Source organism: Botrytis byssoidea, assembly GCF_014898295.1.
Source record: "Botrytis byssoidea strain MUCL 94 chromosome Unknown BBYS_012, whole genome shotgun sequence".
NCBI classification, from domain to species: domain Eukaryota; kingdom Fungi; phylum Ascomycota; class Leotiomycetes; order Helotiales; family Sclerotiniaceae; genus Botrytis; species Botrytis byssoidea.
Window position 1 is genome coordinate 269,099 of NW_024065853.1, and position 13,807 is coordinate 282,905.

General features: G+C 38.5%; 5 protein-coding genes across 5 annotated transcripts; 2 read left to right on the forward strand and 3 right to left on the reverse strand.

Annotated features, from left to right (window-relative positions):
- Positions 1 to 1,981: 1,981 nt before the first annotated feature.
- On the reverse strand, positions 1,982 to 2,645 carry EAE97_006493 (uncharacterized protein; the record flags this gene model as incomplete). The annotated part of the gene is made up of 3 exons (XM_038877006.1): positions 1,982 to 2,145; positions 2,248 to 2,385; positions 2,636 to 2,645. The coding sequence occupies 3 exons, from the start codon at positions 2,643 to 2,645 to the stop codon at positions 1,982 to 1,984; spliced, it is 312 nt and encodes a 103-aa protein (XP_038731938.1).
- Positions 2,646 to 6,735: 4,090 nt separating this feature from the next.
- On the reverse strand, positions 6,736 to 7,344 carry EAE97_006494 (uncharacterized protein; the record flags this gene model as incomplete). The annotated part of the gene is made up of 3 exons (XM_038877007.1): positions 6,736 to 6,980; positions 7,037 to 7,098; positions 7,160 to 7,344. The coding sequence occupies 3 exons, from the start codon at positions 7,342 to 7,344 to the stop codon at positions 6,736 to 6,738; spliced, it is 492 nt and encodes a 163-aa protein (XP_038731939.1).
- Positions 7,345 to 7,536: 192 nt separating this feature from the next.
- EAE97_006495 (uncharacterized protein) lies at positions 7,537 to 7,991 on the forward strand (the record flags this gene model as incomplete). The annotated part of the gene is made up of 3 exons (XM_038877008.1): positions 7,537 to 7,586; positions 7,654 to 7,883; positions 7,939 to 7,991. The coding sequence occupies 3 exons, from the start codon at positions 7,537 to 7,539 to the stop codon at positions 7,989 to 7,991; spliced, it is 333 nt and encodes a 110-aa protein (XP_038731940.1).
- A 266-nt stretch (positions 7,992 to 8,257) lies between these two features.
- On the reverse strand, positions 8,258 to 8,963 carry EAE97_006496 (uncharacterized protein; the record flags this gene model as incomplete). The annotated part of the gene is made up of 3 exons (XM_038877009.1): positions 8,258 to 8,624; positions 8,723 to 8,835; positions 8,898 to 8,963. The coding sequence occupies 3 exons, from the start codon at positions 8,961 to 8,963 to the stop codon at positions 8,258 to 8,260; spliced, it is 546 nt and encodes a 181-aa protein (XP_038731941.1).
- A 288-nt stretch (positions 8,964 to 9,251) lies between these two features.
- On the forward strand, positions 9,252 to 11,994 carry EAE97_006497 (uncharacterized protein; the record flags this gene model as incomplete). Its single annotated transcript, XM_038877010.1, has 2 exons — positions 9,252 to 9,587; positions 9,637 to 11,994. The coding sequence occupies 2 exons, from the start codon at positions 9,252 to 9,254 to the stop codon at positions 11,992 to 11,994; spliced, it is 2,694 nt and encodes an 897-aa protein (XP_038731942.1).
- Positions 11,995 to 13,807: the final 1,813 nt, after the last annotated feature.

Consider the following 13,807-nt stretch of genomic DNA (forward strand, 5'->3'; position numbering starts at 1 on the left):
ATGCCACCAGCCACCAACAAACCACATCTCCCATCTAACCAGGAGCTTAATCCAAGCCAAACACACGCTCATACTCACGGCACTGCACTTCTTCCAGTCCAAATACCAAGAGCATACATATCAGACATATCATACATTTTTTTTTTCATACATCAACACACAATTGCAAGTCACAAGTTACCCCAACACCCACAACCAACAACGAAAACAAAACCCTATATGAATAAATACCAAGGAGATTCCATCCTCTCCTCTTCTCTAATTTAAATACTTCTCTCTTCTCTTCCTCTTCCCTCTTCCTCTTTCTCTATTCCCCTATTTTCTCCAAACTTAGATATTATTTATATAAGTTTATAAAGTACACAAAACACAAATATCCCTCAAACCACCTCCACCTCCCAACTCACCTCCCACTCACAAACATCAACCAATCCAATCCAAGATTTTAAGATATACCACCCCACCCACCCTCCATTCCATTCCCCCTTTCGCTTGGAGTCACTTTCATAGATATCGGTGATCAAATTAAACAATTGAATAACTAAACAGTTAATCAATCAATCAATCAATCAATCAGTTAAACATACATCTCTACACAACAATATAGAAAGAATATCAATTAATTCTATCTATCCATCCATCCATCCATCCATCCATCAACAACCCTACATTCAGAATCCAATCCCTCTCACAATCCCTCTCACAATCCCCCTCACAAACTCAAGTATTTACACGAGATATAATCCATGAACTATATACTTACTTACTTACTCACTCACTCACCCACTCGCTCGCTCATTCATTATACCATTACACCCCTTGTATCACCATCCCATCACCATCACCATCACCATCACCATCACCACCATCACCACCAACAATATCTTTATAAGCCCCAAAATAATATATTATACTATATCATACCACACCACATTATTCTATACACATACATGCACATACATACATACACACACACACACATACATATACATACATACTACCCATCCATCAACCCATCCATTAATAAAATTCTCACTCTATGACAACTGAATATCAAGATGCAATGCAATGCTATACTATACGCATGATCCAATACAATACAGAAGATAGACGCTTGTCCTCCAGCTAGGCAGCCAGGTAGACAGGCGCCAACTATCTATTCTCCTTAACCACGATAATCAATCGACCACCACCATCGACCACCACCACCACCACCGAAGTACCCTCCAATCACCACAATCTCAAAACATCTCACCAATTCGAACTCATCACATCACATCACACAACAAAACATCACATTCAAATCACAAATCATCAAAAATAATATCAATCAGGTCCACGACCATATAATTTCATTCGTATGCTATGTATGCGTCTAAACACAACTGCTCGATCATGATCCCACATACATCCATCCCCAATCCATACCATCCCTCAACCCTCTAGACAGCCCGTCTAGTACCAGGGTGAAAAAAACCATAGAACGCCAACCAGCTAATCAAGCTAAACAGGTTTGCTCAAAAAAGACAAAAAAGGTAATGTATGCATGCATGCCATTGATCATGAAATCCTCCTTCACAAATCCCAAACCGCGGGGTATCAATTGTCGCTACAAAACAATAAACGTTCCAGGAAAACTCCTCCCGTAAACAGGATGCTAGACTGTCTTGCACACCAAAGATAAAGCAGAGGTATAGACTATCAAAAAGTTTTTAATTCGAGGAATGTATTGCCATGTCGAGACCAGATTGAGATAGAAAACGTAAGTCGAAAGTCGAAACGGATGATTCACAAAAAGAATCAGAAAAGAGCGAAACCCTGCCGTAAACAGCATGCTAGACCGTCTTTAAAAGACTATCAAAAGTAACATAAGCCCATCCTAACTCCCCCGAGAACCATAATCGAAAGTGTATTGTATCGACGCGTATGTGAAAGAGTATGAGATGATGTCATGACAAAGATGGTAGAGGTGAAGAAGTATTTAACCACCGAAACCATAGAGGGTACGGCCTTGTCTCTTCAAAGCGTAGACGACGTCGAGGGAAGTGACGGTCTTGCGCTTGGCGTGTTCGGTATAGGTGACGGCATCACGAATGACACCCTCGAGAAAGGTCTTCAAAACACCACGGGTTTCTTCGTAGATCACTGTTGAAAGACGCGTCAGTATGAATCTTGACGTGAAATATTATTCCGCATCAAGGCCTTAAAGACTCAAGACGCGACGTAATAGAATGGGATAAAACTTACTGGCAGAAATACGCTTGACACCACCACGACGAGCGAGACGTCTGATAGCTGGCTTGGTGATACCTTGGATGTTGTCTCTCAAAATCTTACGATGACGCTTAGCACCACCCTTTCCGAGACCCTTTCCGCCCTTTCCGCCTATAGAAGAATACCATTAGTATATTGAAGCATGGTTGATGTGATGATATATGATTGAAGTAAGATAATTATTGTTGTAGGTAGGTAGTATCCCGACATCATCAAGATGTGGATACCTTATCGCGTTGATAGATGAAGTGGAGTGAGATCAAAACACCAACACCAAAACATCATCCTCAAATATCGCGACCGACAACAACAATAGTCTCAACTTCAACATAAGAATGAAAGAAGAACAGGAATAACTTACGTCCAGTCATGATGAAGTAGTTATTAAGAAGTGGATGTGATGTGTGATAAGACGCGTCTTTAATTAAAGACGATGCGATGTATTGATGATAATTCCAAAGTAATTAAAATCAAAAAATTGATGTAGTGGCGGAATATGAAGTTGTTGAATAAAAGATTGAAATCTGAGGGGGAAGGAATTTGTTGGTTTTTGATCAGGAAACAAGTGATCTGGAAAATGGGCAATTTGACGCTAGTACCTTTTTAGAAATTAATGGAAATGGAAATGGAAGTAGAAATGGGAATTTAGAAATTTGGTATTATCTAAGAATGTTTTTGGTACAAAGGGACTGGGGGTGTGATTGCCGAGGAAAATGATGGAAAATTTTCAATGTTGTTCTTTCTATGGTATGTACCAGTACCTACGATAAGTACTCTATTATTATGGTTGGATTTGCATACACCACATATGGCTTACCGTTGCATTACCTACCTAGTATTTGTTGCGTGATGTGATATGTTCCGAGTCCCCAACCAAGCAAAGCTCATTCATTCATTCGTTCATCTATTCATCATAAGCGTAAAACGCGGCGGATCGTTACTTCGCCTTAGTTCCAGGGGTGCATCGATAAGCGAGTACTTGGGTGAGTGATCATACTATCATAGAGATATTGATATCATCCATTCATTATTATAAAATAAACTACCTTCTAGATATAACGTAGTTTAACACCGAGTGAATCATATCACCAAGTAGGCCACTTTCACCTCAATTTATACTCTTCATATTCAACACATATTTTATTAATTATTTATTATAGAATCTATAAATAAAGAAATATATTTACTTTTAGCTATTAAAACTCTTCAAAAAAACAAAAAACTAAGTATTTAATAAATTACTTGATTATATAATATACCTTATATAATAATTAATTATAAAATAAATAGTTTATTTTTGTATATAGAGATTTAAGTGAATTATTATAAGATTATAGAATTAAAAAAGAAAATAATTATTTAATATATTCTTGATATAGATTTAAAAGGTTTTCTATTTAAATTTAAGAATATAAAAGATATAGCAAATTATATTCTTGAATCAAAAGTGTGAAATATATTAAGAAATTTTGAATATATTAATTTGTAAAATATTGAATCAAAATAAAAATATATTTTAGTTGTGTTTATAATTTTCAAAAAACTTTTTATAAGGATTTTAAGTTTTTTGAAAAATAATTTCGATTAGTTATAAATATATAAACGAAATATAATATTTTGGATAAAGATTTCTACAATTTCAATAAAATAGACTTTATAATAAGGATTATATATATAATAATAATTATTATTAATACTAAAAGATATAATAGAAGCAAATCAATATAATTAGATAATCGAGAATAAGCTATAGCAATAATATATGGAAATAGAAAGAATAAAACTATTCCCTTATTTCTAATAATTTAAGAATAGATTTATCTCCTTAATTAATATATTGAAATCGATCTTTTTATAAACTAAACTATTAAATCTATATCTAATAAATAAACAAATAATGAGATAGATTTAGAATAATTAAAATATTTTAATAAATATACTAAGAATTGAAAAAAAAGCAAATATCAAATATTGATACTGAATAGATATAAAAACCATAAATCAATAGCTTTTCAAATATATTATAAAAAAAATAATATTATATATTTACACTTATTATTATATTCAAGTTGTTTAATTCAATCACTTAATATTAATTGTTTTAATAATCTAAAATATTATATAATAATTAAATTAATGGATTTATTAAGATATATATTAATTATATTTCAAAGATTGAATTCTTTATAGCTTTTAAAACTATATATAAGAAATCAATTATTTCTTAGAATATGAAATCAGAATTTTAAAAAATAGGTTTAATTCTATTTAATCCTGAAACTATATTTTCGAAATTAAATATTCAAATTTACATATCTACCCCCTCCTTTTTCGATCTAGATTAATAAATCTCTCAAAACCTCTTATAATCCAATTAAAGCTTTTTTTTAATTAATATTAATTAAATCTCGAATAACTTATTATCAAGCAAGCTTTTCTATATCTATATTTGAGATTATATTAAACTTAGCTAAAAATATAAAAAGATTAGCTTATAAAAACACATTTTTAAATACAAAGAATTATACACTTCAAACAATAAATAAAGTATTAAGTAAATATTGATATACAAAAAAAATCTAATTATATTAAAAAGGAATTACTCATTGAATAAAAGACTCTTGATATATTATCTCAACAAGAAATTGATATTCAGATTTAATATAATAAACATCAAAAAGAAAGGAATTCTAATAAAAAAGTATTTTCTAATCAATATTATAATAAATATAGAAAAATAGATTATAATACAAAAATCTATCAAAACAATATAATAAATCCTAAATTATTAGATTTTTAATAATTTAAATCAATTGATTTAATAATTATTGAATAATCTGTATTTAAAGGTGTAAATTGAGGTGAAAGTAGCTCACTCGGTGATATAGCCCACTTGGTGTTAAACTACGTTATATCAAACAAATTCAAATGATAATGTATACACCAGTATCTATTCATCAAAAGTCATCTAATCCAGCCCTTTCATTATCTAGACAGCAAATATTAATTACTAAAACCATGAATGATATCGAGCATACAGTCATCTTCACGAAACCACCATTTTCGACGCGTCAGATCTAGCATTGCTAACTTTGTAGGTAGAGGGATAACTTATAAGAGTCTACGCAATATTCTATGCAATCTACTCCATACAGATGATCATCCAGAACAACCCACCTATCCCATACATCATAACCTTCACTCCCACTCCCATTCCCCAACCCCCAAAACTCAAACTCAAAAGCCAAAAGTCAATTCAAACCAAAACAATCATCAACCCCCAAGCCCCAACCTTCTACCCTTCATCTCCCATCTACCTTCTTCCATCTTCCATCTCCCAATCACAAATATCCATCCATTCCCTCCCTCTAGAGTCTACACAATCCAAACATCAAACAGCCACAACCACTGATTTATCAAAACACCTCTTATCAGAAGCATAGGTAGATATACAATTCCAATTCCAATTCCGATTCCACTTAGAATTACATCGTATATATGAAAATTCATGATACTTACAATGTCATACAATATATCACAATACAATACAATGAGACATAAGTAAAGGAAATATATTCACAAACTATTACCTAGTAGATACCTCAAACATTCTTTCCTTCATGATAGAAAAGTACCATCTAAGATTCATTGAAGCGTGCTAAAGATTACTATGGTAGACATGGAGTAACGAGTTGGGGAGAAACTACCAGCTGCTACGAATTTCCTACCGTCAGTTTTCACAATCGCATTATGGATCCATCAAAACACCTTTGAAAACATCGCGATTTCCTGTTAACCATTTACTAAGATGTATAATACTTGTTGTGCAATATTATATTATATCTATTACTATTCTTCTGTCGTATTTCTGTTTGTGGAATGTTCGTGAGCCATTTGTCCGATTCCCATCGTATCCCATCGTGCGTACTTCTTCCAGCTTCCTAACTACAAATTCCGTGTATGGACTCGAACAGCCATGAGTTTCAATTCCCAAATCAGAGTATGGCCCTGATCACCAGTTTTGATAAGGACGAGTCGAGTAGTTTCCATTGTGAGAATCCAAATCGGGCCAAGGTATCTGTTGTATGACCAAGGGCTAGAGCAAGTAAAGAAGTCCCGTCAAAACCCGAGATATCTTTCAGCTACATACTCCAGTCCATTTGCACGCAGTGAAATCTCTCACTAGATTTCTGACCGTGAGTTGGAATCGATAAACTCTGGAGAATTCCGAGGCCACATGGTAGCGTAGATGTCTTCCAAAATGTACTACCAACTACTGTTCGTAACATCGTCTTCCATTTGGTATGAGATATCCCGGGAATTTAATCTTTATCCAAACCAAGAGTCCTGAACTTATTCCTCGCGCTCATACTCTTCGTCGCACCAGAATATACACCCAAGAGCCATACCCTTCGATGCAAAAATAATGATGATTCTTCCATGATACCCTTTCAACACTCCTCACAAATATTTCTTCCCCGCTGCCGCAACCCGTCCCCTGAAAATCGGACTCGTAACTGGTTGATTGACCTGATAAAACGGACTCATAATTGTCTTTACCCAATTCTCATAAACTTCTGTGAAGAATTGTTTAATGGCCTCTTCTGTCTGAGGCGAAGTAGGATTGGCTCCGATCGATGTAGAGGTTCTCGAAGTCGTTGGATTTGCAGGTTGAGAGGGAGAGTGTAAGAGCATAAATTTAACATCTACATATATTAGCATCATCACACCACATATTTGGACGAAGGGAAAAATAACTCACTTCCGCCTGTCATGAAGCACGATACGTAATTGTTGTAAAACCGATCGATGCATTTCAAATACCTAGAAAGCATATTATTAGTATTCAGTCCAGCCGCATCTCGTCCCAAAATAAATCACATACATCTGTCCACCACCCCATTGTACCTCCTCGACAATATCCAAACTACTATGAACAATGAATTGATTCATGTGTCTGGCCTGTTCGGGAAACCTGGCGATCCCATCACCGCCCTGTTTCGCAGTTCCAAATTCATATTCGAAGAGAGGATTATCTTGCGTTCCGACGATTGCGAAATAATACGACATTTTGGTATGCGCATTCGCAGTTGAAGCAATGATGGAGGTTAGAGAGTTGAGGTCATGAAGCGAATGCTGATTGGCTCGCGGAATTTAAGGCTTGGCGCGGAGCGGAGGGGCCGACCGATTCTTGAATTTTGAAGAGGATTGATTGATGGGGTGAGGAGGTACGATTAGAAGAACATTGAAGCAAACAACACAATGTTTGGAGCTTTTAGACCTACGAATGTTATGTCTGGGGGTCTTCTTTGGTACGATTTGATTTCTTCTCTGGTATAGTTGTGGGCGTGGAGATTTGCTAATGGGGGTGCGATTTAGGAAGATCCCATGGCGACTCTCGAAATTCCAAAAGGCACGACAGCGCAAACGTTTAAGAGCTGTTGATTCAGTGGTTGCCACCGTGGATAGAGCTTTGGCTGCTAAGGGAATCACGACAAAGGCTGTGGAGAGGTGGAAGGAGGAAATGCCTACGGAGCAGGAGATGTTACCAAAAGATAAATACACAATCTTTGATCGGAAAGAGAAGAAATATAGAAAGGGAATTCATAGTAAGTTTGCAGATGCGCCTTTACAAGAGGAGTCAGTTTACTGATATTACTGCAGAGCTTCCTAAATGGACGAGATTATCACAACGACTCAATCCTCCCGGTTATTGATATGGATATATTTGGATGGACTCAATGGAAAGAGTTCTCATCGGAAGAATTGATGTACAATATGCATTGATGGCGTTTGGGATATGTGTATACGAAAAAAGAATGAAAGGGCATGAGTTCAGTGCTCTGGAATGGCTAGAATCCTAAGAATTTTCCCTACTATGCAAATACAGCTCACCATTCTGATATCAATGAATCACCGCAGTTCCTTATACGCCTTCCCAAATACTGCAAAATATTGTACAATCATCCAGCTCTCCAATAAACTATCTACCCTTGCCATATTCTTCTTCTTCTTTCTGTCTTTCAGCTTGAATCGCTCTACCTAGACCTCCTCTCCCTTCATCATATTCCTCACGGTACTCATCGCGCACTTGGCCGCCAGACTTTCCACGTCCATACTGTCTCCCCTCTTGAAATCCTGGATCCAAATCTGTTCTAATGATTCTCTCGTCGAGCTTTGTACCGCCAATATACTTCATGCAATCGAGTGCATCTTGGTGAGTATAATATTCCACGAAACAAAACCCACAAGGTGTCTTGTTGAATCTATCCAATCCCATAATCAACCTCTTGATTTCACCACATTTCGCAAATAGTTCGTGAATTTGTTCTTCAGTTGTGTAGAAGGATCTGTAGACAAATTGTTAGTTCATGCCTCAAACCATGCCCCAGCCCATTGATTGATTGAAAACAGCTCAAACGAAAACATTGAATGCATTTTGACATACAAATTTCCAACGTAAAGTGTTGTCGCGTCTTTCAAAGGATCATCTGCTGGTTCCTCTGGAGTTCGTTCTCTTCTCTCGTCCTCTCCATCTCTCTCATATCTGCGCTTCTTATTCTAGACCAAATTGTTAGTCGAGCTCCTTCTGCGCTGAGTGCAATAACAATTGCATAACTTACTCTACCTTGATAATAGGCACTTGGTTTATCAAGCCTATCAACCGTATTTCTAATTGATCCAGGCATTTTTTGAAATTTGTTGTTTCTTTACAATCCAATTTTCAACAAGGCTGATGGATTTCTTTGTTTCCTGGGGAACATTTACAACACAGAAGGCTTCCAATTACCTACCCGCATGCACCAAGCTTTCGCGACGCGCTAGCATAGCCTGATGTTAAATCCATCCAACCTCAAAAAAAGTTCCAGACTCAATTCACTTCTCTTCGTCGCAACATACAAGTTGCTTTTCAATATCGAGCTTCTCCGAATGTGCTGATTATCCAAAACAATAATATCGAGCTCAGGGTTGGAAAAATGCCTCAAGTTCTTGGTTACACACCTACATGGCTTTCAAAGCCAAATCCAGGCCATGAGATATTTACAGCGAAACCGACGGGCATCCAAACAGCTTCTGGAGCTAGCTATAATCCAAATGAGAAGAAAACGAATAAAGTAGGATCGAAGAGAACCATTGCGCGTAGAGGTACTGAGATATTCATTGCTGTTGGAAAAGAAATTCGATGGGCGGATCTTGTTTACTTGAAGGAGACATGGGAAAATAAACAAGAGAATCAAAGAAGCTTCTTGAAAGGCAAATCACAAGTTGAAGAGGAAGTTGAGGATGAAGAAAATGTTGCTCGGGGGTACAGAGTGAGTGTTTAAGCTTCCATCATTGGATCTGGGTGCTAACGTTCTGTAGACACTTAAAATTCCGGTGGCAGATGAAATTCGACAGTTGATTATCTCTCCCAATTCGAATTTCATGGCGATTTTGACAACTCATACCGTACACGTCGCAATCTTACCTGAATCTTCGCACCTCACAGCCCCAGACAATGGTCCTATGAAGATTAAGACTTTTCACTTGGGCCCAACTACACATGTTACTTCACGATCTGGAATATCAACTGCGCTGTGGCATCCATTGGGCGTTAACGGAACATGTTTGGTCACAATTACAAAAGATGCCGTCGTTCGAGTATGGGAATTGTCTACCACCGATCGTTGGTCTTTCGACAAACCAACTCTTGTGGTCGATCTGAAGAAATTGGCGGATGGAGTTTCGGCCGATCAAGATTTTGGAGCTTCCGTGGCTGGTCAACCAAGTAAATTCTCTCCGGACGCTTTTGAGATGGAGGTAGCATCAGCTTGTTTTGCAGGTAGAGGATCTGGAGGTTGGTCACCTATGACTCTTTGGCTTGCAATGAGGGAAGGAGATGTATATGCTCTTTGTCCATTATTGCCTGAAAAATGGGCGCCACCACCCACCCTGATTCCTTCCCTTTCGATATCGATTGTGTCCAATATCGCCGCTATCGAAGACGATCCAACTGTAACTCAAGGTAGTAAACTCCTCGCGCAACAACAATTAGACTGGATGACGGATATCGACAATCAAGATCCAACCCAGGTTCAGGGATCTTTGGGTGAGCCGCCAATTGAGGTTTACGCAAGGCCTTCTAGACCTGGAAAAGTACCAAGATTACAAGGTCCATTCGATTTTGAGATGGCTCCCGAAGCTGAGGATGACGAGGACGATGAACTGTTCAGTGACATTTATGTCATTGGACCAAAGCTGAATGCCCAAGAGCTCATGGATGGAGAGGAGGAGGATGAGCTTGAGTTAGATGAGGTTGATAAAGAGGGTTGTTCTATGAGCGTGATTTGTTTGCTTACAACTACTGGACGTCTTTCAATCTGCCTGGACTTGGTTGGAATTGAAGCTCAATGGTTACCGAGATCGAATTCAAGGATGCTACGATTTCTGGACGACCCGGACCCACCTGTCTTGCTGACTTATGAAGTCTTGGAGACTTCCAAGCCCAGTGAGGTTTGGGAAGGATGTTGGCCAGTTTTTAGTCATGATGTCGAATCAAGATATTCGTTCTTCATTACCAACAATTCGAACATCACATACATGTCACTCTCCACATGGGTATTCAAGCTCGAGGAAGAATTGTCCCAAGGCGCGGAGTCAAATGTCCGACTTGGCGTAGTTGTTAGCACACCATCAGAAAGGCAAAGGGTCTATACGCCACCCATGATTGACAAGAATGCTCCTCTGGCTGCCAGCACAATTATTCAAGATCCCGATCTTGGCTATTTACTTCTCTCCGCAAATGCTCATGGCCCATTATCTATCAACTTCGAATCACCCGAGTTTCAATTAGATTTCAACCGTAGCCGTGGTCGCTCAGAATCGTACGACTCCGAAACCGATAACGACAAACCTCTCGTCTTATTCGAAGCTCGACCTGTATATCAACCATCTTATGCCTTGGAACAACCATCCGAGTTACCCTCTCTTCACGAAAAAATCAAGCATAGCAAATACAAGCGTTTGTTGAAGGAAGAGATCCGATTATCACCAGCTACACTTACGGTCATGACAGACGCGCATAAAGTTCTTAGCGAAGAAACCCATCGCATTGGTACCGCAGCTGCAGAACTGTTCAGAAAATGCATTAAACTTCAGATCGAGCTTTCAAAACATATCAAACAAGCTAACGAAATCGCAACACGTGTGGAATCTGTCATTGGCGAGGATGTAGATGAAGATGATGATAAGCCCCGAGTGCCACCAAATGAAAATATGGAACAAAGAATTAAGGAAGCAAAGGACAAACAGAAGATTTTGAATGAAAGGATTGAAAATATCAGGAAAAAGATTCCTAAAAATACGCAAAGAGAACTGAGTGATAAGGAGAAAGCGTGGATAGAAGAGGTGAGGAGTCTCGGTGGAAAGGTACTGGGTGAGGATATGGACGGATCAACGGAGAGTATGGTGAAGGTATCGAAGGATCCTTGGCAGAGGTATGAAGAGGTGAAGGAATTAAAGGATGAGGTTTTGAGTCAGGCGAATGAATTGGCAAAGGATGTGGAAAGGGAAAGAGATGAAGAGCTGCAAGAGGAGAGGGATGTAGACTCGGCAAGGGATGTACAGGTTCCGTCTGAATTGAGAAGGAAGAAGGTGGGACAGATTATGAAGTTATTGGATCGGGAGACGGCTTTGGTGGAGGCTACGAAGGGAAGATTGGAGAGACTGAGTTTGGCTTGAAAGGGATGCGGATTGGTGGTGAGGGTACCTAGGTAGCGACTAATATTTTTTTGAAATCTTCGGAAATGGAAAAGGGAACGAAAATGTGTTGAATTCTGGGAAGGGAGAAGCGAGATTGTATTGTATGATATGATATGCTATGGTATCCAACAGGATGTGCGCGAATGTTCAGATACCTTCAACTTTACAGATGTTAACGAGCGGCGTGTTTATCGAGTTGAGCTGAGGTTGAATTCGATGCGTGTGGAATGCCTGGAGGAAAGAAGGGACAGACAGGGTATTTGGGCGGGCAAAAATGGAGAGCTAAAGGGCATAGTCCAATAGAAAAGATAATTAATCCAAGAATTTATGATCGGTCGATTGAATATCGAACCGAAATGGGGAATGGCCTTGTGAAATGTAGATTCATACAGCGCGAATCGCTATAGGTGTGCTTGTGTGAATGATATAGGGAGTGCGAGAGATAGTCCTAGTGGGCTTTGATTTTTGATTTTTGGTGCAATGTGATGATCTTGATTAAGTCAAGTTGGGTGATGGTTGTGGTTGTGTTTTTGAATTTTGGTTAGGGGGACCACACGACCAAAAATAGCTCTGCAAAAAATGAGGTCAGAAACAGAAGTACTTAGATCTGGTGTGTCAACATCTTGATCGTTGTTTGAGAAAAATGACAATACAGAACCGCGCGACGTGCTTGCATCGATTCATATTTTTGATCCGAGAGAAACCCGGAGTAGTGACTTATAAGCTTCCCGTGAGAATTCCAGCCGTAGCAAGCCCAGCCACTGCTCGACCAATGATCAAGCACGAAGATACCGGGGCTTCAGCACAAAGAATTGAGTCAATACAAAAAACAAGAAGGCTAGTAAGATATGTTGCCTTGGGCTCGAAGCAAGTATAGCTCTTCCCAAACACGGGTTGGCATGATGTCTGTGCCAAAAGATAGGCGCTACCATACCATCCAATATCAATAACTGCCTTGGAATGGGATGATATGCTGTGTAATACAGTAGCTATAGTAGAAGCGCGATTGTTAGATTATTCTTCGGAAGTGAAAAGTGTAAAGTGGAGAGTCGGATGATACCTAAAATGCTACTGTCTAATGCAACCATCATATCCGCTATTCCAAAAGCAATTGATACCGCGATCAAATCGTTACCGGTAAGCCATTCACTAGGCACATCTTCATTCTATCCATTGGTAATGTGATGAAGAGTTACGAGCTACAATTTCTGGGGGAGCGTAGAGAGAAGCTCCATCGGTTATGCTGACATCTGGAAAGCGTGGCGTATTCTCATAGTGAGATTCGTGATCTGGAGTCGTCATGTTTATTTTTGCTTTCGTTATCAACCTTACCATCAAAAATTTGGGAAAGAGTAATTGAGGAAGTAGAGATAGGGTCTGAAGTAGCCGCCATGATACTTGTATGTTTTGACGAGGGAATGTTGTCTGGAAATGATGTCATGATTAGTTGTTATGAACAGCTTTCAATCGCGCCAGCTCTCGTAATACGTTTATCTTGGCTTGAATTTGGTTAATCCAAGGAGGCTACCTATTTGAATGTCGGCAATATAGAAATGTGGTTCCTAGGAGCCACAGGTACGTGAAGATGTCAGCTGCACCAAAGTGAGGCTCTAAAAGTTCTACCTAGAGCTTACGCGATTGCTAGCACCCTTGTCATTCATCTCATTGGTCAATTCATACATGCAATAATTGAAACCATTCTGTAAATAATACAAGATGTCTAACATCACTCCTTCGAATTTGTGAAAACTTAAATCTATTTTATCGCGGCTTTTGAGATGCTACGGTTAGG